This window comes from Cnephaeus nilssonii (assembly GCF_951640355.1).
Source record: "Cnephaeus nilssonii genome assembly, chromosome: 10".
Classification (NCBI taxonomy): domain Eukaryota; kingdom Metazoa; phylum Chordata; class Mammalia; order Chiroptera; family Vespertilionidae; genus Cnephaeus; species Cnephaeus nilssonii.
Genome location: NC_137081.1, coordinates 47,685,670 through 47,711,631, shown reverse-complemented (window position 1 = coordinate 47,711,631; position 25,962 = coordinate 47,685,670). Strand labels below are relative to the sequence as shown.

Below are 25,962 nucleotides of genomic sequence, written 5' to 3'. Positions count from 1 at the left end.
TGCATAACATGGATTATGTCTTGAGTCATCATGATGACTTTGGGAGGTATTATCCTTGTTTTTAAGATGAGAAGACTGAAGTTTTGATGAGTTAAACATACCTTTGTTAAGCCAGGTTGGGACCTAGTTAAGTGCAGTGAGCTCTTTGCTATGGTCCCTCTGTATTACCTGGCTCTATTGAATAATAGAGCAAGTGGACTGTAGAGAATATTTTTCTAGAAAAATATCACCTGGAGATTGGTACATGTTGCTCAATAATGTCAGCTTTTCACTTGAATTCTACTCTCATTTACAGCAAATTATTAGTGTTGCCAGGTCCCAGGACCTGCTATCTAATTTGGTTGCTCTAATAGTAAACTATAATAATTTCTCAATCCTTGGGAGTGTGTTTTAACTGGGATGACCCAAAATTCCTACTCCTACACTTTTTCTTGGCCTGTGCACCAGGGCAATGGAGACTGCTCTTGGGAAACTGCTGGGAATGGACCAAGTAATCTCTCTCTGAAACTGATCAGATGGAATGGAGAGAGAACACAGTTGTGATTGCAGAAATTTCTTTTAGGTGCTTGTTACTAATATGGGTATATTTGTTGGGCCTTTTTGAGGGAGCATCTGAGGTTGGGAGAGCAGGGGAGCAATAGGCATTAGAGAGTGTGTGGGACATTAGAGTCAGTCTCCCTTGAATTTGAATTCTATCCTGTCACTCACTATCTATGCGGTCCCTTTACCCCTCTGAGTCTCCATTTCTTATATGTAAAATGGCATCAATACTTCATAAGATTGTCGTAAAGATTAGAGATCATGTGTATAAAGCTCCTCATAGTGCCTGGCACAATAGTAAATCCTCAATAAGTGTAGTTGTTATTGTTATTAATACAGGAATATTCATGTTATTAAAATATCATTAATCCCTAAGCTATGGAATGTTATTTGATACTGAGGAATAACCAGTCAAAATAGTGATAAAGATGTTGACTAGCCATACTCAGGGGAAGGGACTCGAACTTATATTTTCGGCTGTTCCTCAGAGCCAATGTCTCCCCATGGAAAGCAATGAGAAGACACCCTTACCAGACCAATGACGGCTGCTCCCATTCCAATGAGAGGGCTGACGGAAATGATGACCAAGGTCAGTTTCCAACCCTGGTAAAATCCCAACAGGAACCCACAGATGCTTGTGGTCATGCGCTGAATGAAAATGGCCATTTGGTCAGCAATGGCATCATTGATTTTATTAATATCACTAGAAATAAGAAAGGCTTTGATCATTACAATGGAATTGGTCAATTCAAATGTCTTACTGAGAAATCTCAGTCTTTCCCTTCTAAACACTCCTATCTCTGTACCCCATTGCCCTTGGGAAACATAACTGACTCTCACATCTGGAAAAACTTGCTGCAGCTTGGGAAGTCATCAAGCCTCTCCTCTCATAGCCAAGAAAGTTTGTCATTAACCCAGTTTTCCCAACTGGTGTCCATTAAATATTGGCAAAAGCTTTTGGAAACTATCTTATTTGTCTCCTTTTTATAGTTAATACTAGAGGCCCGGTGCACAAAATTTGTGCATGGAGAGGGGTCCCTCAGCCAGGCCTGCACCCTTTGCAATCCGGGACTGCTGGCTCCTAACCGCTTATCTGCATGCCTGCCTGATCACCCCTAACCACTCTCCCTGCCTGCCTGATGCTCCTAATTGATCGCCTGCCTGCCTGATCACCCCTAACCACTCTGCCTTATCGCCCCTAACCACTCGCCTGCCTCCCTGATTGCTCCTACCCACTCTGCATACCTCCCTGATCGCCCCTAACCGCCTCTGCCTCAGCCCCCACTGCCGTGGCTTCATTTGGAAGGACGTCCAGAATGACGTCTGGAAGGTCATTCAGCTGTCTGGTCTAATTAGCATATTATGCTTTTATTATTATAGATATCCTTGATCTGTTCTGCAGAGCCATTCTTCCCTTCTTTACTGCTGCTAAGTCCTTTTAGGTTCTGGTCACATACCAACTAATTAATAAAAAGTTATGTAATTCCCCAGAAAGAAGTAATATTTTCTTCCCTATATTTCCTTAGCAATGTAACTAATCTGTATACGTGTGTGTGTGTGTGTGTGTGTGTGTGTGTGTGTGTGTGTGTGTAATTGTTGCATTCTGCTTATAGGCAGTATAGAATCATGGTTAAGAGGTCAGACTCTAGAGCCAGACCCTGAGTTTAAACACAAGCTATTCTTGAGCAAGTTACTTAACTATCCTGTGCCTCAGTTTCCTCATCTGTAAAATGGAGAGAATGACAGATCCTACCTCAAAGGGTAGTAATGAGGATTAGCTAATATATGTAAAGCATGTAAAACAGTACCTAGGATATAGTAAGCAGTCAATATGTGTATGTTCTGGTTATTTATGTGCTTGTACCTTTTATCATCCTACTAAGCTGTAAGTTCCTTGAAATGAGGAGTTCTGTGGTTTATGTTTATGCTTTGCATAGAGTAAATGTTCCAGAATATTGGTTGAATATAGTTACATTAAATTAACATTCCCATAATCTTTTGTCCAGATGGAGCAAATAAACATTTAGGACTAGGTAGCAAAAAATTACCTGAGACATTATGCAGAGATCGGACAATTGTATTCTAGCAAGGCTATGTATCTGTCCAAGGTCACAGTAAGAGGCAGAATGAGTGCTGGAATTTAAGGGTCCCAATATTCAGTCTACTTTATTTTCACTACATTGCACACTATCTTTAATGGGACTTCAAAGTTTCATTCCATTGAACTGGTTCTAATTCCTCATGGTTCAACTGGTTCTAATTACTCAGGGCTCATTCAGAATCACTGGGCGGGGGGGTGGGGGGGGGGCGCGGGGAAGGGGGCTATTAATGACCCAAACTAGTATTCAGGAGTAAACTGGATTTACAGACAGTTTTTTAGTTTGAATCTTTCTCAAACTATTATGGATTTTTTATTTTTGTTTTTATGTGCATAAAAATTACCTCAACAGTCAAAGCAAGGGAATTTGTTCTAGTTATATTGTTAGATACTTTATAGATACCTAGATTGTGACATCCCTCAATTTCTCCTTTTGAGGCCAAATAACCTACTTCTTCTAACTCTCTTCTGTAATGTCATTTCCAGTAGTTTAATCAAAGGCCTGCAAACCAAATTATAGTATCCTGGCTTTCAATTTATAATGACCATATTTGATAAAACATCACCCATGAAAAAGCCATACCTATAAAAGCCCAACTTAAGAGACAAAACATATAAAAAATAACTGAGAATGATAAAATAAACTAGCAAAGTGGAGACAGACTCATAGATACAGAGAACAGACTGACAGCTTTCAGGGGGTGGGGACTGGGTAAGATGGGGGAAAGGATTAAGCAAAGGGAAAAAAAGAAAGACTCACGAACACAGACAACAGTATAGCGATTGCCAGAGGGAAGGAGGGTGCTGGGGGGAGGTAGAAAAGGGTAAAGGGGGGATAAATGGTAATGGAAGGATACTCATCTTGGGGTGGTAAACACACAATACAATATAAAGATGCTATATTGTAGAATTGTATACCTGAAACCTATATAATTTTATTATTCAATGTCACCCCAATTAAAAAATAACTGAGAATGTTTCCAATTGTTATTTAATTTAGAAATAAGAGTTTATTATAAAAAAATCTACATACATACGTAAAATGTCCTACCAGCCACTTACTCAGAAAATCTTGTATTCAGCTCTCCCACTGAATTGCAGTCGAACCATCCTATTTCCATTCTCATTATTTTTCTAAAGTAAAGTTTTCTCATTTTCTGTATTTGACGAGCTGAGGCAATTACCCAAGAGCATATCTGGAAATGGAGCAAGGCATGTTTAACATTGCAATTAACATTGTTAGTTCCTTCTCTTTTCAGAAGAAAATACTTCCAATGTAACAGTTGAGAAAAGGAGGGAAGTAATTCACAAAATGCCTCTTTTGGGGATCTGAGGTGTAAGTGCTGGCATCTGCTCCTGTTGCAGGGAAGCCAGAAGTCCTGGGTTTGAATCCAGCTCTGCCACTTTTAGACTTAACCTTACTGAGCTTCACTTTCCTCGTGTGTAACATAAGCCTCAAAGCACCAAAAATAATTATTGCTTTTAACTCACTAGTCTTGCATGGCACTTCTGAGTGAATTTTTCCCTTGAGAGGCCTGCCAACAAGCATTTATGCATAATTTTCAAGCTTTTAGACAACAATTTTCAGAGAAAGCAAGACAACAATTATGACATAAGCTAATTGTTTACCCCAACCAAGTAAAGTAAGCCCATTATTAAAACTCCCAGTGCCAAATAGGAAAAACTGATGCATTTCTCTCTTCATCTAGCACTAACTTCCTAGAATTATTGATTGAATGGGGGGGTGGGGAGGTTTATTATTTTTTTCTACAGGAGGTGGCAAAAGATGAAATGCTTTTTCCCTTAATAAGGGTTAAGTGACTCTAGGTCTTTCCATAGCTTAAATCTAGAATGTGCTCTACATTTAGTTTACAGAATTTGGGTTGAAATGCAGTTGGGTGAGACTTTAGCATGAAAGAGAAACAGTAAAGTTTGCTTTCCTCCAACTCCCCATGTCTGGCTTTCTCCAGACCACTCACTCACCCTCTACTCACCTGCAGTGTCTATTTCTGAGTTTAGAGAAGCGAGTGCGAAGTAGGGAGGGCAGGGAAGGACAGGACATTGAAATTAAAGGTCTATCTCTGTCTCTCTAGACAACTGCTTGTATCCTCTCCAAGTGAGAGGAAGAATCTTTCACATTCTCTCATGGCTCCTCTCCCTCCCGGAAAAACAAACACACCACTGTAGTCCTCAGGGTTTCTGAGTAACTTAAAAGTTAAAGAGTACACTTTGCATTTCATTGTAATGCCTTTGAACCCAGATGTTGATCAAGAAGTAAAATGGCCCAAGTGGCTCAGTGGTTGAGCATTGACCCAGGAACCAAAGGTCACTGGCTTGATTCCCCTGTCAGAGCGCATGCCTGGGTTGTGGACTCCCCAGTGGGGAGTGTGCAGGAGGTAACTGATCAATATTTCTTTCTCTCTCCCTCTCCCTTCCTCTCTCTCTCTAAAAAATAAATAAACACATCTTTTTAAATGAAAAAAAGCCCATGATGGTTAAAAATGAAGTAAAATATAGGTGCTACTAACTTGAATATATCCTGTGATGAGAACTGCGACAGCGGTTCCAGCATAGTAACTGGCAAATTTGATCATTTCACTTTCAATGTCCATCAACCTTCAAAAGAGAGAGAAAATGTCAAGACTCTCAAGGAGGATCAAGCTACCAAAGATTACATTTGTGGGTACAGAGAAATTTAAAATACATGTATTATATGTTTCTATTAAATATAGATAAGGCTTTTTATCTATATAGAATTATGAACAATCCAAAAAAAAAAATCCCTAAATAGATCTCAAGGTACCAATCACAGCCGAGATGCCTACCCCCTTCATTTTTGCAGGCCGAGATGCGAGGGTTGTGGGAAGCCCGGGGACCCTCGATGGCAGCCCAGTGGTCTGTGCACTGAGGCCCCTTCCCTCGGGCTCTATGTGCAGTGATAGAGCAATCACAGCTACAGGGAGATGTGTGCTGTAAATCAGGAGGCTTACTATTCCTCCTTCAGGAATCCAAGCCGCTTTGCAAGTCTTCCATCTCAGAGTGACACTGTGAGGAATGTCATCTTCCCACAGAGGCAGAAAAGCGCTGTATTAGCAGAGCCTTTCTGCTGACGACAGCCCAGGAAGCTTCACTCTCCAGGGCGCTTTCTAAGGCTGAAGCTAAAGAATTTATGGGGAACAGCAAGAAAGCTCCACAGCATTTTCCAGCACAGCTATCACGCTGCGGCATAGGGTTTGGGATTGGCAGGGGCAGGGAGGGGAGGAAATCGCTTTTAGGAAATAAGGAACTTGATAATTAGAAAATTAACACGTTGGTTGATGACTGTCCTGATCCTCAGGGACAAGTTAAATGATATGGAGTCCATTTCTTTAGAAAATCAGAAAACAGCGTCTTCGGCATAGATGCTCTCACCCCACAAGCTTCCTGCTTTCTATCAGGACTTCCTTTTGTGACCAGGCTAGAAGTGATCTCTCCTCTACTGACCTCAAAGCAAGTATCAAAGTATAATTCATTTAATTAAGAACAGACTGTTATCTGTGACAGATTTTATTGCCACCTTGCACTATTATTCAATATATACTCAATGTAATACAAATACATTTACATCGATATATATACTGTATATACTCGATGTAAATACACATATATTTGTTTTCCATGCTAGTACATTGCAAGCTACTTGAGGCCAAGGACTGGGTTTAAGCTGCTTGCCTGAAGCCTGGTACAGTATCTTCCACATAGTAGGAACTTAATAAATGTTTCTGGATTTTGCTTTGACTTTGAAAATACTAGTGAAAGGGAAATATCTGCCTTGGTCAACCCCTCTGACAATCTCTAAACCAGCTAATAAGGCTGTGTTCACCCCATTCCAAGGTTTTCATAGTGATTTAAGGGAACCCTGAGAATGAACAAGACCTAGAATATAAAAAATGTATATATAAGTATCCACAGTCAGAGGCTTTTACAAAAGCTAATGATAGAGTGTATAATGAGTAAAGCCTTCTAATGTATAAATGAGTCCATACTCTGAGTTCTCTGTTTGTGAAATGGAATTTGGGTGTCCAAAACCAGAAACCTATGAGCATTTGTAAGAAAGTTTTCCTTAGCCTTCCTGTGGTGCATCCATTCTATGGACACTCTAAGCAGAGGTGATTTAGTGCCTGTCATGAAAAACGCAGCTGCCAGTTATGAACAAACCTACAGGGATTTAGAGAACTGAGCACCCAGCCAGCCCTGGGATTTACTGGAGTGGAACGTCAGGAGAATTATGTCATCACTGCGTGGCGTGGATAAGGGCACGTGCAGTTTATGATTCTTTTCACTCCTGAGGCACCTCAGGGATAGATGATTAACTCGTTTTTGTTTTATTATTGGGTAGAAAAGGTTATCAGCTTTAGAGACTACTTGAGAATATTTCTGGAACAAGAAGACAAACCTCTCGGGAAAACTGACAGGAAGGAAGAGAGAGGCTGGCTTAGTTCCTTTGACTGCACATCCAACTCTTCATCATGTGCCTGGTGGAAAGCTCTTTTGATTATAAAATCCTGGAAAGGATTCTATAAATTGTGCAGGTGCTTTTGACCCCAAAATGGCACCTTTTTAAAAAAAAAAGCAGAGTTAACTTACATCTACTTAAATAAATTAAGTTTTCCCTGACTCGTTCGTTGAAGAGAGGAGAGGGGAGTGAGGACAATTAGAGGGAAAGGAAAGAGATACTTTACAAATTATTAACATATGAGGATTCTTACCTCGCTTTTTATAAAAAATAAATGCATCAGGATATTGAATCACTCAATTTACACCTCAGAGTTTCATATTTACTAGAGTCATAGGTTTTTCACTTAAAATACCTAGGAGGTCATTATGACAAGGTGCATTGCTTAGCGAGAAATTTTTTTTTCAATGGTTCTCATGCCCTGTAGACATAGGCGCACTGGCACAGTAGAGTGAACATCCATGTCAGCTCAAAACTGAGCATCACGATCCGGCAGAAATGTGTTCATGTCCTAGCTTCAAGATGTTGGAGACTCTGTATTCCTTAACGCAAGGGATATGTTGCTAGAACACCCATACATGAGGGTAGCATACTGCCAAAATAGCTAGGTCTTACTTCCAGAGAACCCACAACCATTTTTTATTTCACCCAGGAATCTACTTTTTGTTTATTTTTAATCAAACTTTTTATTTTGAGGTAAGTATAGATTAGGATGCAATTGTGAGAAATATTACAGAGAGATTATGCGTGCCCTTTCCCAGTTTTCCCCAGTGGTACATCTTGTGAAGCTATAGGATAGTATCACAATCAGGATGTTGAAATTGAGTAATTAAGATCTGGGCGGTCTCATTGCCACAAGGATTTATCATGCTGCCCTTTTATATGCATCCATGCTTGTATGTGGCCACTCCTCCCTTAACCACTGGCTACCACTAATCTGTTCTCTGTTGTTATAGTTTCGTCATCTAAAGAATGTTCAATGGAATTACACAGAATGTAACCTTTTAGGATTGGGTTTTATTTCAATCAGCATAATTCTTTCAAGTTTCATTAACAGCCCATTCCTTTTTATTGTTAAGTAGTATTCCACAGTATAGATGAATCACAGTTAGTTTAACCACTCACCTATTGTTTCCACTTTTTGTCTATTACAAGTAATGCTTCTGTTTCTTACATTTAAGTTCATTTCTCTGGGACACATCCCCAAGAGTAGAACTGCTGGGTCATAAAATAGTTGCATGCCTAGCTTTTTAAAAATTGCCAAACTGTTTTCTAGAGTGGCTGCCCCATTTTACATTCCCACCAAGGTATGAGTGATCCAGTTCCTCCACATCCTCACCAGCAGTTGGTGTTATCACTATTTTTTTTATTTTAGTCATTCTGACAGGTACATACTGATCTTATTTTGATTTTAATTTGCATCCCCTAACACTAATGTGAACATCTTTTCATGGGCTCATTTGCCATCTTTAGATCCTTACTGAAATGTCTGTTCGTGTCTTTCCCCCATATTCTGAATTTTTTTTAACTATTGAGTTTTGAGAGTTGTTTAGTTATTTTAGATCCTAGTCTTTTGTTAGATATATGATTTGCAAATATCTCTCCTGGTCCGTAGTTTGTCTTTTCATCCTCTTAACAAGGTCTTTGTAAAAACTTTATTTATTAATTTTGAGAGAGACAGAGAAGCATCCATTTGTTGTTCTACCTATTTTTGCTCATTGGCTGCTTTTCATATGTGCCCTGACCAGGGATTGAACCCAGAGCCTTGTCATACTGAGCAGTGCTCTAACCAACTGAGCTACCTAGCCAGGGCAGTTAACATGGTCTTTTGCAGAGCAAAGTTTTTAATTTTGATGAAGTCCAATTTATCAAATTTTCTCGTTATGGATTATTTTTGGTGTCAAGCCTAAGTACTTTTTCTCTGGCCATAGAAAATGGTCTCCTATATATTTTTCTAAAAATATACGGTTTATTTTTTACATTTAAGGTCATAATCCATTTTGAGCTCATTTCTGAATATGTTTGGGATGTCCAAATACTTCCCCACCATTTAATAAAAATTTTATCTTTCCTTCATTGAACTGATTTTCCACCTTTGTCAACAAACAGTTGGCCATATTTACGTGGGTCTGCATTCTCTATTCTGTTCCTCTGTCAATATCATACTGCCCTGATTGCTATGGTTATATGATGAGTTAAAATTGGGTATATTGTTTCCTCGCACTTCATTCTTCTTTTTGAAATTTGTTTTAGATGTTCTAGTTCTTTTGCCTTTTCATGTACATTTTAGAGTGATCTTGTTTATATCTACAAAAAAATCTTGCTGAGATTTTGATAGAAATTGTATTGAACATGTACATCAGTTTGGGAGAACTGACATTGTTACTGTATTGAATCTTCCAATTGATTAACATAGTATGTGTCTCCATTTATTTTGGTCTTCTTTGATTTCTTTTATCAGCATTTTGCAGTTCTCAGCATAGAAATCCTGTACATGTTTTGCTAGGTTTACACATAAGTAGTTGTAAGCATTATATTTTGAAATTTGGTACCCACATTTTTGTTGCTAGTATATAGAAATACTATTGAATTTTGTATTTTAACTCGTATTCTAAGACCTTGTTGAACTCATTTATTGGTTCTTGGAGATTTTTGTAGTTTCTTTGGGATTATCTGTGTTGAAAATCATGTCATCTGCCAATAAAGATATCTGTAATTCGTCCTTTACATCTTCAAATATTTAATTGTAGTAAAAAAAAACAAACCATAAAATTTTCTACCTTAGCCATTGTGAATGTACAATAAGTATTATATCAATATTTTTTACCTCTTTCCTTCCTAATTGCACAAGCTAGAACTATGTTAAATAATAGAAGTGAGAGCATATATTCTTACCTTATTTCCAGTCTTAGGGGAAGGTACACAATCTTTCAATATTAAGTATAATGTTAACTGTTGGATTTTTTGTAGATGCTCTTTTTTAAAGGGAGGGTTTGCTTTTTGTTCTTTTCATCATGAATAGATGTTGAAATTTTCAAATGCTTTTCCTCATCTATGGAGATGATCATGTGGTTATATTTATTAGCCTGTTAACATGGTAGATAACATTGATTGTTTTTTCAAATATTGAACCAGCTTTGTTTCTCTAGAACAGTGGTTCTCAACCTTCCTAATGCCGCGACCCTTTAATACAGTTCCTCATGTTGTGGTGATCCCCAACCATAAAATTATTTTCGTTGCTACTTCATAACTGTAATTTTGCTACTGTTATGAATCGTAATGTAAATATCTGTGTTTTCCAGTGGTCTTAGGCGACCCTGCTAGTGGTTCTCAAGACTATTCAAATTACTTATACCATATTGTATGAACTGTGGTAAATTTGTATTTTCAGTCAATGGGTCCATTTCTCCAAGTTGTCAAATTTAAGTGTGTAGACTTGTCTATAGTAGTCCCTTATTATTCTTTAGAAGATCTTTGCAAGATCTGTAGCGATCTCATCTTTTATTCTTAATATTGGTAACTGTGCCTACTCCCTATTTTTTTGTCAGCCCTGCCAAAGGTTTCAAAGGAACAGCTCTTTGTTTATTGATTTCCTGTATTATTTTTCTGTTTTTTATCTTTATTATATTATCTCATCTGCTGGCTGTTTATCTTCACAAAGATAAAATTAATAAACCTTCAGCTGGACTGACCAAGAAAAAAAATAGAGAAGATTCAAATAGTTAAAGAAATAAAAGAGGGACATTACTACTGGTCTTCCAGCAATAGAAAGAACTATAAGCAAATATTTTGAACAACTGTATGCCAACAAGTTACATAATTTAGATGAAAGGCAAAAAATTCTTAGAAAGCACTAATTTGTACATGTTAAATGGGTGAATTATATGGTGTCTGCATTGTATCTCAATAAAGCTGTTTTTAAGTGTGTGGTCTTAAAGTGTCTAAATTCAAAAGAGTGCTTAGACACAGAGACAGTAAAGCACCGACCAGACTGTCAAATTACAGCAGGAAGGCTGGGGAGTGTTGGGGAGGCAGGGAAAGAGATCAACCAAAGGACTTGTATGCATGCATATAAGCACAACCAATGGACACAAGACACTGGGGAGTGGGATGAGGGCATGTGACAGGGGGAGGGGAGGCTGGGGGAAGTTCTATGGGGGGAAAAAGGACATATATGTACTACTATATGTAATACTTTAAACAATAAAATAAAATTAAAAAAAATAAAAAATATAAAAATAAAAAACCAACAAACAAACAAAAAAAAGTGCTTGAATGCATAAGCTACATGTACATTGCTAAGAAAATAGATTGAAATCCAAGAGAAAATAGAGACTCAGATTTCTATATTAATGCATCCATATGTGGGGCAATTGAGGACAGTAACTTCCCAATGGCTTTGGTCATCAGCCTGCATTAAGCCCCTAATGATTCTTGTCTTCTGGTATTCACACTGTTTTGTGGTGCCCTCTCAAATTGTACCAGGGTTGGTCTGTGTGACCAACAGAATATGGCAGAAATGACAGTATGTCACTTCCATGATTTCATTAGTTTTTCAGAATTTATTTGCTCAGAATAATCAAATAGTAAGGTGAAAGATTGAAAGAAGATAAAAGAATGGAAGTCCAAATATCAAAATGCAGTTTACTTCTATCCAATTAAAGTGTAAAAACCGGTAAGTTAATCAGGAGGCCTAGTGTTCTGTAATCTTTTTCAGCCTTTTTCACTAAGAGCCATTTGAAAGGCTTTAGCCTATAAATTCCATCCAATAGATTACAATTGATATGTGGAAACCAATATAATAAAAGAGAAAAACTAGCTCCTACTATTAAACATGCATGCTTATGTTGATAAAATCATTGAGTCGCCTTGTATAGTCCAAGACTGATAGACCTATTATAATAGATGGAGAAATTGGACTTTTAATGATATGCTTTTTCAAGAAAGCAAGTTGCAAGGAGTTGGGTAATTTGGGAAGCATATTAACTACTTAGAGGGAAGAAAATGTCCTCTCCCTTTTCCTCTGTGCCACTCAGCTCCATTTTCTCAGTGATCTTACTACATGAAAGCTAAACAAACATAGTAATTCAGAGGTGTAACAGTATTAATGTCAGGGACCATAATAATTCACAATTAAAGTATTTAACTCATCAAAGGAGTTCCTAGTAAAGAAATGGCCCAAGAAAGGTGTGGTCTGCACAATCTGAGTTACCACATGAATTTTTTTACATGTTTGGTATCATGTGGACTCAGCTAAAGCCAGTGAACTTCTGAAAACCACTATTTGCTTTTCACTATTTGCTCACCTTGAAGTACATGACCCAGTAATAGTGAATAAAGCCCGAGTAATGGATATCCACAGTGAATTCCTTTCTAATGGACATTGGTGATGCAGAATAAAGGTAGATTCATTCTTTAATTCATCTAATAAATATTTATGAGCACTTGGTGTCATGGATATATCTCTAATTTTTATTTATTTATTTATTTATTTATTTATTTATTTATTTATTGGTAAATCCTCACCCAAGGATATTTTTCCATTGATTTTTAGAGAGAGTAGAAGGGGGAGAGACACAGAAAGAAACGTCAATGTGAGAGAGACAGATCAATTGGTTGCCTCTCGTACCACCCCAGACAGGGGTCAGGGATCAAGCCTGCAACCAAGGTATGTACCCCTGCCTGGAATCGAACCAGGGACCCTTCAGTTCAAGGTCCAACACTATCCACTGAGCAAAATCAGCCAGGGCAATTTGGACCCTTCTAATAGTTATTTCCAATAATAAGGTATACTTTCAGGAATTTTCCCTTGAAAAAATTTATCTTCATGATTTTTATTAAGGACTTGGGTCTATTTACATCATAAAGAAGTCTGAATGCATTTTTTTTCAAAAGGGGGAGTGATTAACTTTACATTTTGTAGTTATTTCATTCTGTAAAAAGCAGTTCATCTCTGTCCTCCAATGTAAATGAAAGACTTAAAAGATAGTCACTGGAGATAGTCACTCTTTCATACAAACTGTTCTGAGTCTTACTTCTAAATTTAGAAAAGAAACATATATATGGTGTTCAAAAAATGTTCAAAAATTTTTGGTTAAATGGGTGAATGAATAAAACGCCGTTAAGAGTAGATAATGTTATGGACAGAGTGACTTAGAAGGGTTTTTCATAATCTGGAATTATGAACTTTTAAATGAAGGTGAAAAATATAAATTCATTTAGGAAAGCCATTCCAAGTGTCTTTCTAGCCAGGATGTGCCCTGCCCTTGGTTCTTAAACCTGAGCATGTGGGTTCATATGTGCAAATGACCTTGTTCTGTCCCTGAGGCATTGTGAGGCAGGCTACAAAGTCCAAAACAGTGAGTCAACCTGTGTACTCTAACTCCACTGATTACCAGGCAGCTATTGGGATTATCACAAAGAAAACAGTAGTAGCACAGCCAGCTCTGGCTAATCCTGCATGGTTTCCTTCTGTTTATGACACCATACCACTCTTCCATAGAAATTCAACTACTAACTGAGACCAGTGGCCCCTACTTGAAGGCCTCTGGCATACTAATAAAATTCCCATTATACAAAAAAGGCTGGGGATCATTAGCCGTGACCACAGAAGCTAAGGAATGGACGAGAGCTAGGAAAAAAGGAAAGGAAGTCTTGTATCTAAGACATGACATAGGACTCAAGTAAAATCCATGGGTCATCTTCTTTTGGCATTAAGTATTGGTAGCCCCATCCTCAAACCTATACACTACAAAGTGGCTAAATTTGGATGTTGCATTTAATGGGCAATTCCCAAATATGTTTTTTGTTAGGATTTTAAAACCTGGTAAGATAGGAGAACCTCAGGGCAGAGTAATTTGTAAAAATATGGGTAAATTTATGTTTCTGTGTGCTCTATATTAGATACCATTCCAGCTCAGTCAATATGTTTTCTCTACACATTTTTAATTACAATTTAAGATGTGAACAAAAAAGTAAAAAATAGCAGCCTACCCACAAGGCATTCCATTTGTCACGTTCTGGCTGAGGGAGCTGTTGGTCCACACGATGGTGTTATTTACACATGCTTTTCCAGGGATCTGGAGTTCTTGTAATTCAGTTTCATAGTCAATAAAAACATCTGTCATGGTGCCAAAAATGAGTAGCACGCCTGGATGGGCTAGTCCATGGAGAAATGCACATAAACCTCCCACAAACATCAGCCAAATGTCAGTCGTTGAAGAAAATCGAAACTTGAAAAACAAAGGATTCAGAGATCATCTATGGGTGAAAAGCAGGAGAGGTAGGAGGACTATTTAATTTTAGTTACTAGATTCTGATAAGTAGTATTCAACATCAAATTTTGTGGGGTCATCATATTGAATAACAGAGTTCTCACTAATTATGTCAAAATGAATGGTATAGTTATCTAAAACATTAGACTCTTACATTGTCAGTCCATGTTATTTCTTTCCTGATCTCTGAATTTACTTTTTTTATCTCAAGAGCTGACTTTATTAGTCTTATTACCAATTGAAAGAAGCCAACTTAGCAATTTGTCCACAACTTATGAGGGAAACAATCACTGGCACTGATACCAATGGCATGTATACTACGTAGGACATTCAGCAATAACATACATTGGCTCTTAGAACTGATGATGGCAATGAAGAGTGCCTATTTGTGCCTAGAAATGCCTTCATCATGAACAATGTGGAGAAAATACCTATGCTGTACTATTTCTAAAGTCTTGTCATAAGAATAAATATGCACAAGATGATTTCTGTGATGATTTTCCTTACTAAAATGATAATTATAAGTAGTGATTATTTTCCAGGACACTTTTCTGATCTACTGAGTAAGATTTGTGTGTTTAATCAGCAATACATTTCTAATTGCTAGTCAGCATGTTATCACATAGACAAAGTTTATGACTGAAAAAGGAATCACTGTAGTTAAAAAACCTGCCAATATGACTAAAGATTTAACACTTCCTCCACAATCTGAACGATTCATAGTTACAAAGCCTATGTCATAAGTCAGCACAGTCTTATTACCAATTGAAAGAAGCCAACTGGACTGCTGTCACCTTTCTTCTCATTTTGTAACCTGAAGAGAGAAAATAGGGATTTACAGACCATCCTTCCCAAACAATGAGAAATTCTCCCTAGGTGGTGAGTCAATGAGTCATTTTTTAGCAAGGAAAAAAGCTCCCTCTGGTTGAGAAATTCTTGCCAAACCTGGTATCTTAAAAATAAGCTTTTATTCTTCAGATTTACCTCTTATAGAGATTTCAGTATAGCTTTATTTCATGTTCAGGAGAGATTCATTGATGTTTTTCTGAAGGCACTGAGAGAAAATAAAAAGTACTCCATACTCTCAGTTATACTAATAAATAACTATTAGAGTTCAGCTTTAACCCTTGATCTATTTCTTTTTAAAACATTTATTTATTTATTTATTTATTTATTTATTTATTTATTTATATTGTTGACAGTATTACGGATGCTCCCCATTCCCCTCCCCCCTTTTTGTCCCACTCCACACAAGCCCCATCCCACCCCAGGCCTTCCCCACACTATTGTCTGTGTCCATGGGTTATGCATGTATGGATATATCTTCTTAGGTTAATTTTTTCCCATCTTCTCCAACTCTCTCCCCACTGAGATCTGTTATTCTGTTCCATTGGACCTATTTTGTTCATTAGATTCCACATATCAGTGAGATAATGTGATATTGACCTATTTCCTTGTGGTTGGATTACCCGATTTAAAACTTCCTTCTAGCACGTAAAACATTTTACAACTACATTAAATAGTGTTGATGTGATGAAAAGTTTCCCTTAAACTCCCATACTTCCCATTAAATTATATTTCCTTAGTATTTCTTACTCATTTTGTTTCTCAGAAAGTTATACTTAACCCATCTTTGACCTTCTCAACTCCAAGGATCTCTACTTCAGCTGAGTCATTCATTCATGGATACACCCTGGACCTTGCCTTCACCAGGAACTACTCTACTCCATCGCATACCGGGACAGCTCAGGCATCTTGTTTCCTCACTTCCTTCTCCCTTCCACAACTATTTGTCATCTCACATGAGACATGCAGTCCCTTAAGCCCTCCATTTACTTATAATTGCTAAACCTCATAAAGATTTGCTTTCTTCCCCATGCATTCCCAGGTCCCACTGCCTGCCAATTGAACCACACTCTCAACATCATCCTCAATCATTTTCCCCAGAACCTTCCTTGGAAACTTCACCTCTGCATCCATCCCGCATGTTTGCCATCTTCTCCTGAAGCCAGGCTGCTGGGCTGGCTGGAGACAAGATCTCCACCATGTGAACTGATGCCAACATTTCATGCCATGCCTAGCATTTGGTTACCCTGAGTTTCCCTTCCAGCTCAGAGTAGAATCCCATGTCCTTGGTGAAGTATTGAAGGCCCTCCATGGTCTGGCCAACTGGCTCTCTGACCTTGTCTCCTCTGACTGCATGCCAATTCTTGCCACCTGAGCCATATGGCCTCTTTACAGACCTTTGTCCATGCCAAATTTGTTTCCTCCTCTGGGCACTTGCACTTCCAATTTTCTCCCACCAGAATGCTGTTTTATCTACTTGGTCAATTCTCTCTCCTTCTTCAGACCTTCCCTCATAAGTCACCTTCTCAATGGGGCCTTTTCTGGCCAAAGTTGGTAAAATTTCAACTTTCCCCCACATCATTTCATAACTCCATTCCATGTTTACTTTTTCCTTTGTGGAAAGAAACTGATAGATTATCACTAACTACCATGCTATATATTTTATTTACTTATGGTGTTTATGATGTGTCCCTCACTAAGATGTTAGCTGTAAGCTCCTCAAGGGCAGAATTTTTTGCCTAATTTGTTCTTTTCTGTACCTCAGCACTAATTTTAATGCCATACATCTAGTAGGCACTCAATTAATATTTGTGAAATGAATGAATGAGAATGGTCTCCAGCCTTAGCTCAGGTACTTTATCCCTCTAGAGATGTTCCTGTTCCCCCCAGCAGCTTTATCAAACTTTCACTCTTATATTCTCATTCTACATTATTACATCTCCTCTAAAAATCAAAGAAGAAAAAAAGGGAAAGAAAGAGAGAAAAACTTATAGACACAGACAATAGAGTGGTGATTGCCAGAGGGATGAAGGGAGAAGAAGAAGGGCATAGGGGGGCATAAATGGTGATGGATGAAACTTTACTTGGGGTGGTGAACATATAGTATGGTATATACTAGCAGATGTGTTACGGAATTGTGCACCTGAAACCTGTATAATTTTGTTAACCAGGTCACCCCAATAAATTCAATTTTAAAAAGAGTAAACTGAAGAAATGTATAAATAAAAATAGAAAACAAAGAATTCATTCAAACTTCCTGGTCATTCTCTCATTGCTTTTCAGCTACATTCACACCCATTTTTCTCTCTTTCCCACCCAGTGTGATTCTTCTAGGCCCAGGCTAGTCCTACCACTTCTAGTCCAAATAATGTTACCACACCCAACACCTCCCTCTGCCATGAATTACTTACTTAAAATTTCTTAAATACTTCAACCTCTCCCTTTCTACCACCTTTATTTCAGAAACTTGCCTGGCACCTCCCAAATGTCTTCTAAATTAGACTCCATCTAATTTTACCGTCATGCCAATGTGTGATTAACTAAAATTTATTTTATACAAGAATTTAAACTCTTAAACTAAATAGGAAAATGTAATAATTAAGTTTTAGGTATCTGCTATTTGCTTATGGAAGAATTGGGGCTTGGGAACTTCCCCTGCACTCACAAAATCATACTTGTACACCTTCCCTACTGTTTAGGTTGGAAATTCTGTGCTTTTCCTGAATACACAGGGGGAGATTTAGACCTAGTCTAAAGGGATATGCCAAAAGGTTTTTGAAATCAAATTATAATAATGTTTTAAAAAGAAAAATAATAGATTATTTATACCATTTTATAGGAAGTGCAATGTACGTAAAAATATTTCCTCTGCTTTGTGCCTATCATAGGAATATTGTAAAGTTATTCTAGAAAAAAAATACATTGTTGAAATAGTCACTTACTGTGAATTCTTCTCATTGTTATCTGTCAGAATAAAAACAATGCACAAGGCAGTTAATAATGACTAAGTGAAACATAATCATTTACAATTTTGCTCTAGAAAAACACCATTCCTATACATTATTTTTTATTGATGTAACATAGCAAAATGATAATTTGCTTTTTCTCCTTTTTTATTCTCTCTTTCTTTCTGTACATAAACGTATATATAACGAAGATGTTATTTCAGGATTAGGGCTGCAGGCTTGATTATATCTCTGCATGACTTTTCTTCAGGATATGAAATATTTGTATCTTCTGAATATCAACTAGAGACCAACATTTCTAAACTAAATGAAGAAAATATGATTTTTTTGAACTACCAAGTAAAATAAATATTTATTTATTATTTGTTTCTTTAGAAACATCAGAATTTACCCACTTAGAATTTAGACCACAAATTAACCAGACTGTATAATGCTGTTGCCACTTGCATGCCAGTAGAAGCTGTGGGACTGAGCTGTATATTACTTTCCCAGCATAGGTCAGAGCAGATGTAGGGTAGGAAGCAAAAGGGTCTAAGTAGGGAAACCATAGGGAAAGGAACCCAAGATGCTAATGTCAACCATTACCATGGAGCAGCACATCCTGATCCTCCTGGCATGTTAATTTAATTTAATTAAGAGTTAAGTGGCATTATAGTACAGATAGAGATTAATATCTTGGGTTTGGGAATTAAACAGAACTGGGTTAGGATTATGGCTCCATTATGAGTCATGTGATCTTTGCCAAGTTTTAAAAAGTGTATTCAAGTCTTAGTTTCTTCTCCTGTAAAATTATAAGATTTGCTTAAAACAATAAAACTTGCCCGACCGACGTGGCTCAGTGGTTGAGCATGCACCTATGAACCTGGAGGTCACGGTTCCATTTCCGGTCAGGGCATATGCCCAAATTCTGGGCTCGATCCCCAGTAGGGGGCATGCAGGAGGCAGCTGATCAATGATTCTCATCATTGATGTTTCTGTCTCTCTCCCTCTTCCTTCCTCTCTCTGAAATCAATAAAAACATATTTTACAAAAAAGATAAACCGTAAAACTTGCTTAGAATCATCTGTGCTCACTACATGCTAGGTACTAGCCCCTTTCCATTCTGCCAGCACAGTCTTGGTGTAGTTCCTCTTGGGAAGCAGTGCTCACAGAATAATCTATACTAATAAAAGCCTTGGGGGTGATCAGGCCAGCAGGGGAGGGTATTTGGGGGCAATCAGGCCTGCAGAGGAGCAGTTAGGGGGCAATCAGGCCAGCAAGGGAGCAGTTAGGGGGCAATCAGGCAGGTAGGTGAGTGGTTAGGAGCCAGCGGTCCCGGATTGTGAGAGGGATGTCCAACTGCAGATTTAGGCCTGATTCCACAGGGATCAGGCCTAAACCTGCAGTTGGACATCCCCCAAGGGGTCCCATATTAGAGAGGGTGCAAGCTGGGCTGAGGGACACCCTCCCCAGTGCACGAATTTCGTGCACCGGGCCTCTAGTTACTGCTATAATTAATTATTACAAGATATAAATAAAGTTAATAATCATAGCCAATGCTGGAACAACCCTACTCTCTCTAGGAAACAGATAGTAATAGATACTTCCCTCACCCATACTTTATGCATCTTTACCTTAACACTTTCAGACATTCCATTACATGGATTCTAGGGAGAACCACCCATTCATGTGTGAGAAACATGTTTGGTGATAGTTCTAAATATTGTTGATGATTTGTCTCTGCCCCTTGAAACCTCACTAGTTTGTTCCACTTTTGTTCTAACCTGTGACTGTGCAATAGGCAGTGAGAGAAAAGGGCCACTTACATGATCCATCTGATTCAAAACCATGATTCTCCTCTCCAAATTTCTTCACACTGCGAAGAATTACTGAGTCAGACATGGCAATTGCAATCTGCAGCCAGTAACCCTATAAAATAAAATAAAAGAATGATTATAATGACCTCTTTTTTAACCAAAGTAGCCAAATGAAAGAACAACTTGGTTCAATAAATAACCTTCTCTAACAATCTCATGAAAAGCAGATTTAAAAATATATAGCATCAATAATGAGAGAGAATCATTGATTGGCTGCATCCTGTTTTCCGCACACTGGGGATGGAGCCTGCAACCCAGGCATGTGCCCTGACTGGGAATCAAACTGTGATCTCCTGGTTCATAGGTCCATGCTCAACCACTGAGCCACACCGGCCAGGCAAAAGCAGATTTTTTAAGTGATTAATAACTCCATGAAAGAGTCTAATTATTAGGAACGATAAACCCAAATCATTGATTATGGATTTCTCAGGCTGATGAATGGATAGCTGTTTTTCATTTATCTGTACTTTCTGCTTATCTATTCATCCTTCCTTCTTTTCTTTCCTTTGTTCTTTCTTACTGGTAAAAATAAAAACCACTAGAAGGGCAAAACCAATTGGCAACATTCATGAGTCAGTGTGTCTAACCAACAACACGCAATCCTGGTGGGGAGCCCTCAGTGCTCCTTTGTAAATACAGCAAGTCAGTGTGAACCAGAAGAGCTGCTATCCAGCTCCTTTTATAAAACAAGTATAACCTTGACATCAAAACAAACAAGGATGTCATAAAAAATTATAATTAATTTTCAAAATAGATTTAAAATCACTAAATAAGATATGTTAATTATAATTCAGCAGTTTATGAAAACATAATGAGCAATGTTAATTCCTATGCACTGAAAAATTATTGATCATTTTGATATATGCAGAAAAATATTCAATAATAGCAATATCCATTCCTGACTTAAAATCCTATAAAATTAGAAAAATCATTATTTTGCAACCCAATAAATAAATAAATATAGGAAAATAACCAGCAATGAGTACTAAAACCATTAATTGAAATACTGGTGAAAAGTAATTTATCCAATAGTGCAAAGTGTTGTGAGGATGTAAAAGAAAGACATTAGATTAAGTCATCATAGTTCCTTAAGCTCCTTCTGGCTGTGACAGTCTCTTATGCTTTTCTTGTTTTGATGACCTTGACAGTTTTGAGGAGTATTGAGCAGTTGTTTTGTGGAACGTCCCTTAAAATGATATTAAGTGATATTTTCTCAGATTGGACAAATATGTATTTTGAGAAGGAAGACCACGGAGTAAAGTACTCTTCTCATTACATCATATCAAAGCTACTATCAACATGATATAATTAAGCAGTTTATGAGGTCAGTATAACTAAAAAAACTAGATGAACCAGATACAAAATTATTTTACTCATCAACAAAATTTTAATATAGAAATATTACATTCAGAGACTGAAAATTTTGCTGGTTCTATCAATTCTGAAATTTTAACCAAAAAAAAATTTTTTTCATGAAGCAAAGAAAGAAACTCTTTGATAATGAGAAAATAAGAAAACAACTTTAACAATAGTTATAATAGTGCATCTCTTAATTTTAAAATAAGACAATTTTTAGAAAATTCGGCCTCCAATGATAGCTTTCCTGGCTGAACTCTTCATTTAAAAGCTTTCTTTCTACTGGTGTGTAAACATTTGGCAGTATTTAAAGGCCATTGGTGTAGTGTCTTGCCCATGAACTCTGGAGTCTCACAGATCTTGGTACTGCCCATGGCTTCACTCTGTTATTGGGTATGTGTTTTAACTTCTCTCTAGGCCCAGATTTCCTCATATTTCAAGTCAGGGAGTGGTGGTGATGGTAAAATCTGCCTTGCAGGACTGGTGTGAAATGAAATGAATCTGTGTCTGTACTTCAGGGCACAAATGAAGAAGGTAGCTAAAGTTCCCTTTGCCCTTCAAGCTTAGTGACTGAGTCCCTCCCCCTTCACCCCCACTCCTGCCCCCAACACACACACATACTTCCTTCCCCTCCCTTCTGAGGTCATTTGTAGTAAGTCAGGCTCTGTTAAGGAAGAGAATGCTGACCAACGAACCTACTCTCTTTGCTTCCCCTCTACAGAGAGGAATTCTGTACATTAGGTTTCACATTAGGTTTGCTTACATTTTCCTTCTTTCTGAATGCAATGATTTTTGTGATCTCTATTTTACTATTAAAAAGTAATATTCTCAGACAAAAATTTATGCACAGCATGGATTTCTACTCCCATAGCATCCCCATGTCCTTCAGCCAAAAACCACCAGGAATACACCTGTAGTTGAAAAATCTGGATTTATTACTTGTTGTAGTGAAAGAGAACAGACTGTGGGGGACCGTGGGTGTCTCAGTAAGAGGGTTGTTAGGAATAACCAATTATAGGGTGTGAGCTTTAGTTAGATGATTTGGGAGAGAGTCCAAAGTGGGGGTTTGCTCCAGATTGGAAGCTGTCAGAAAGCCAGAGTAATTTTATGGTTGGTTAAAGAAATGGCAGTCATTCATTTAGCAAGAGAGAGGGATGTTTGGTATTTTGTGGGTTTCACAGTGATCCTATTTTGTCCTGTGCTTGGGCAAAATTATGAAATGGGCTTACTTTTTCTCATTTTTATCTTCAGACAAATGACCTTGCCTGATGTTGATGGGATGGTTAATTTTATGTGTCAATTTAAGTGGGCTAAGCGATACCTAGATCATGGGACTTGTCAGCCTCCATAATCATGTGGATCAATCCCTCATATTAAATCTTTTTCTTTTTATCGTATTGGTTTAGTTTCTCTGAAGAACCCTGAATAATACAGACTGTATTCTGTGAGATTGTTTATTTCTCAAAAGAGCATTACATGGTTTAGGTGTGAATGCCAGCTACGGAATATCTGGGGCTATTCTTTTGTTTGCTTGTTTTCTTTTTCAGCATTCAGTGCATCAATCTGAACTTTGAAAGTCCACTGTTCCCTTTTGATACACCAAGGAGCCATCCTTCGAAAGATGTACACTCTCCATTGCTACAGGGCATGCATTGCATAACATTTGACTGTTGCTCAATAGAAATGGAGGCTAGATGCCTTATCTCTGGCCAGTTTAGAAATGGCAATGATGACTTTTGAAAGCCATTGTGCTGAAAATGTTAATTGCTTGCGTGCACCCACAAAGACAGTGGCAATTTTTGTGACACCAAGTTTGGGAAGATGCAATTAGATTACAAAATTACTAGAAAGAACAAACAAGGCAGTGCTTGTGATATTTTCCAGAAAAGGCAATGTTTCCAAAATTAGATGTTACATATATTGCTTCATCTATATATATAAAAGCCAGCAACCGGAACACCAGAACGACCAGAACGACTGGTTGCTATGAAGCCCACTGCAGCCAGCAAACTGGCGGGCACCCTGCATTCTCACCGCACCTCCATCCCCATCACCCCCCTCCCCCAAGTAGCCGGTGAGAGGTCACAGCCCCCTGCCTGAGTGCCGTGGAAGGCTGGTTGCCACCATCCACCCCCAGTTCCCCATCCTAGCCTGGGGCTGAGCCCTGATTGGGCAATCAGGGCCTGCTGGTTGCCGATTCCAGGGTGCATCACCGTCTTGCAAACTGGGACCCCTTGGGGGATGTCAAAGAGCCTATTTCAGCCCAATTCCCGCAGGCCTGCTGGCTGCTGGTTGCCATCTGTGTGCCCGCCAAGCTCATTCTCACTCCCCCTACTACCCTCCCCTGGGATTCCAGGGCTTGCACACCAGGGAAACCCCCGTGCTCAGGTGCCAGGTGCCTGTGAGAAGCCCACTCCACCCCACCCCCCATGGCATCTTCCAGGTAAGCCGGGCCACAGCCACTGGGACTGCAGGGGTCGGTCAGGCTCACCATGGGTTCACACAGGAGCTGGTCTACAAGGCTGGCTGTGAGAGAGCACGCTGCCTGCCCAGCTTCCATGCAGCACCGCTGGGTGGCCCAGAGGTCCATGCTGCACCCCGGTCTGTGATGTCCAGCTGTGCTTACCACATCTCTGCATGGGAACTTGGGCACTGTGACTCAGGCTGAGCAGGGCATGTGGGGGCCCAGAGGTCAGCTGGGTCCTGCCCTTTCACACCAGATGCTTGCACTATGATCGCCAGCCAGTCCTAAGGATAGCACCTGTGCACAATTTTGTGCACCGGGCCTATAGTTTATAATAACAAAATTTTACTTTAACCAGCACAAAAGAACTCAGTGTTAAAAAATAAGATACTATGCTCTTTCCTTTTCACTCTGAATTTTTATAAAGTCTCCTAAAACTTCTGGGAACAAATTTCAGGGTCTTTCAGAAAAATATATTTTTCAATAAATTTGAGAATATAGAAGTTTAAAGTAGGAAATCAAGATTTCTAAGCACTGATTGGCAGACTTTAGCCACCTAATCATGCAATCCCCCAAGAATTCTTAATTGTTCACGCCAACACCAGTGTTTCTCTTTGCTAAATGGCATGTACGCTATAGCCTGTGTTCTACATGTGTTTCTGTTTAACTATCCAGGCTTGAAGGTTTTAATTTATTTGATAAAATGTGTAATCCTATCCACACAGAAACCCACGCTGAAGGACAGTCTTCTGACCTTTACTGGTAGACATAGCAAAGAGTTTTCTACCTTAGGACATTAGCAAGGCGAGTGGATGGGGTAACCTTGGAGGAGGTGCCTGGTTGATTCCTTGGGACTTGGTAATCCTTAACATTAAGGAGCTGGGATCTTGTCCCAAGGACAATGGTAACTAATAAAGGCTTTCAGGCAAAAGAAGGGTTTGATCACATTTATATATTTTTTTAAAAAATTCAAAACTCTGATAAGGCTTGAGATTTGGGAATCCACACCTAGAGAGAGATACAAGGGAATCATGTTGGGAAGGTCAGAAATCCCCCCAGATCAAGCAGCGGCTCCCCCTCCTTTACTAAGGCCCAGAGTATATTATAGTTCAAATCACTCCGCGGCCAATGTGCCTGAGGTCACCAAAGGAAACATGCTGTGTGATGTAACACAGCCAAGCCAATGGTGCCCAGGTTCTTGTCACTTTAGATGGTTTCTTGATTCTGTCAGTGTTCAAGGCTTTGAATTTTTTTTTTTTTTTTGGGGGGGGGGGGGCGGGGCAGGGCGGTGGAGCGGGGAGATTTGTTCTGCTTCCCATTCCATTTTCTCTCAAATACTATCTTTAAAACATGTTGGTCTTGCCTAGACTGAATTCAGGAGGAAGAGGCTGAGGATTTTCCACACCCAGACCAACATGGTAAGGAGGAACCCTGACAGCCACTGAGGAGCTGAGGGCCAGCGCGGGGAGAGGGCCAGCTCAGGAGTGGAGTGAATACTCTCCTGACTCTTAGGAAGTTGTTCCCTCTGTCCCCAAGCTCCACAAACTCCCCTTCCCTGAGCTGCTCAGAGAGAAAAGCGGAACTGCTCCTGCTCCTCTTGAATTTGGAAGTCACTTTCCAAGCCACAAATTTCGATTTTTCTAAAAATCCCTTGCCCTAGCAGGTTTGGCTCAGTGGATAGAGCGTCAGCCCAGGGACTGAAGGGCCACGGGTTCAATTCCAGTCAAGGTCACGTACCTCAGTTCCAGGCTCGATCCTCGGACCCAGTCAGGCTTGTGCAGGAGGCAACTAATTGATGTATTTCTCTCACATCGATGTTTCTCTGTCTCTTCCACTCTAAAAACCAATAGAAAAATATCTTCTGGTGAGGGTTAACCAAATCCTCTCTAATAAAATGGTAATATGCAAATTAACCATCACTCCGCTACATAAGCCACGTCCACCAGCCAATCAGGGCGAGTATGCAAATTAACCCCAATCCAAGATGGCTACAGCCACAGAGAGCAAGGTTTCCCAGGTAACAGAGCAAGCCAAGCTTTCCATAGCCGTTGCAGGCCTAAGCCTCCA

The 25,962-nt window shown here is 38.9% G+C and overlaps 1 protein-coding gene across 1 annotated transcript in view; it reads right to left on the bottom strand.

The window, feature by feature from the left end:
• The window catches only part of ABCB11 (ATP binding cassette subfamily B member 11), a 79,006-nt gene extending 58,884 nt beyond the window's left edge, over window positions 1–20,122 (bottom strand). Inside the window, exons 1-7 of the mRNA XM_079781807.1 lie at window positions 20,025–20,122; window positions 18,196–18,217; window positions 15,170–15,221; window positions 14,127–14,365; window positions 5,167–5,254; window positions 3,701–3,834; window positions 1,072–1,243 (exon numbers count right to left, since the gene is read on the bottom strand). Of these exons, the coding sequence (XP_079637933.1) occupies window positions 1,072–1,243; window positions 3,701–3,834; window positions 5,167–5,254; window positions 14,127–14,365; window positions 15,170–15,221; window positions 18,196–18,217; window positions 20,025–20,100 (783 nt within the window). The 5' untranslated portion in view covers window positions 20,101–20,122. The remainder of the gene's footprint in view (window positions 1–1,071; window positions 1,244–3,700; window positions 3,835–5,166; window positions 5,255–14,126; window positions 14,366–15,169; window positions 15,222–18,195; window positions 18,218–20,024) is intronic.
• Window positions 20,123–25,962: the final 5,840 nt, after the last annotated feature.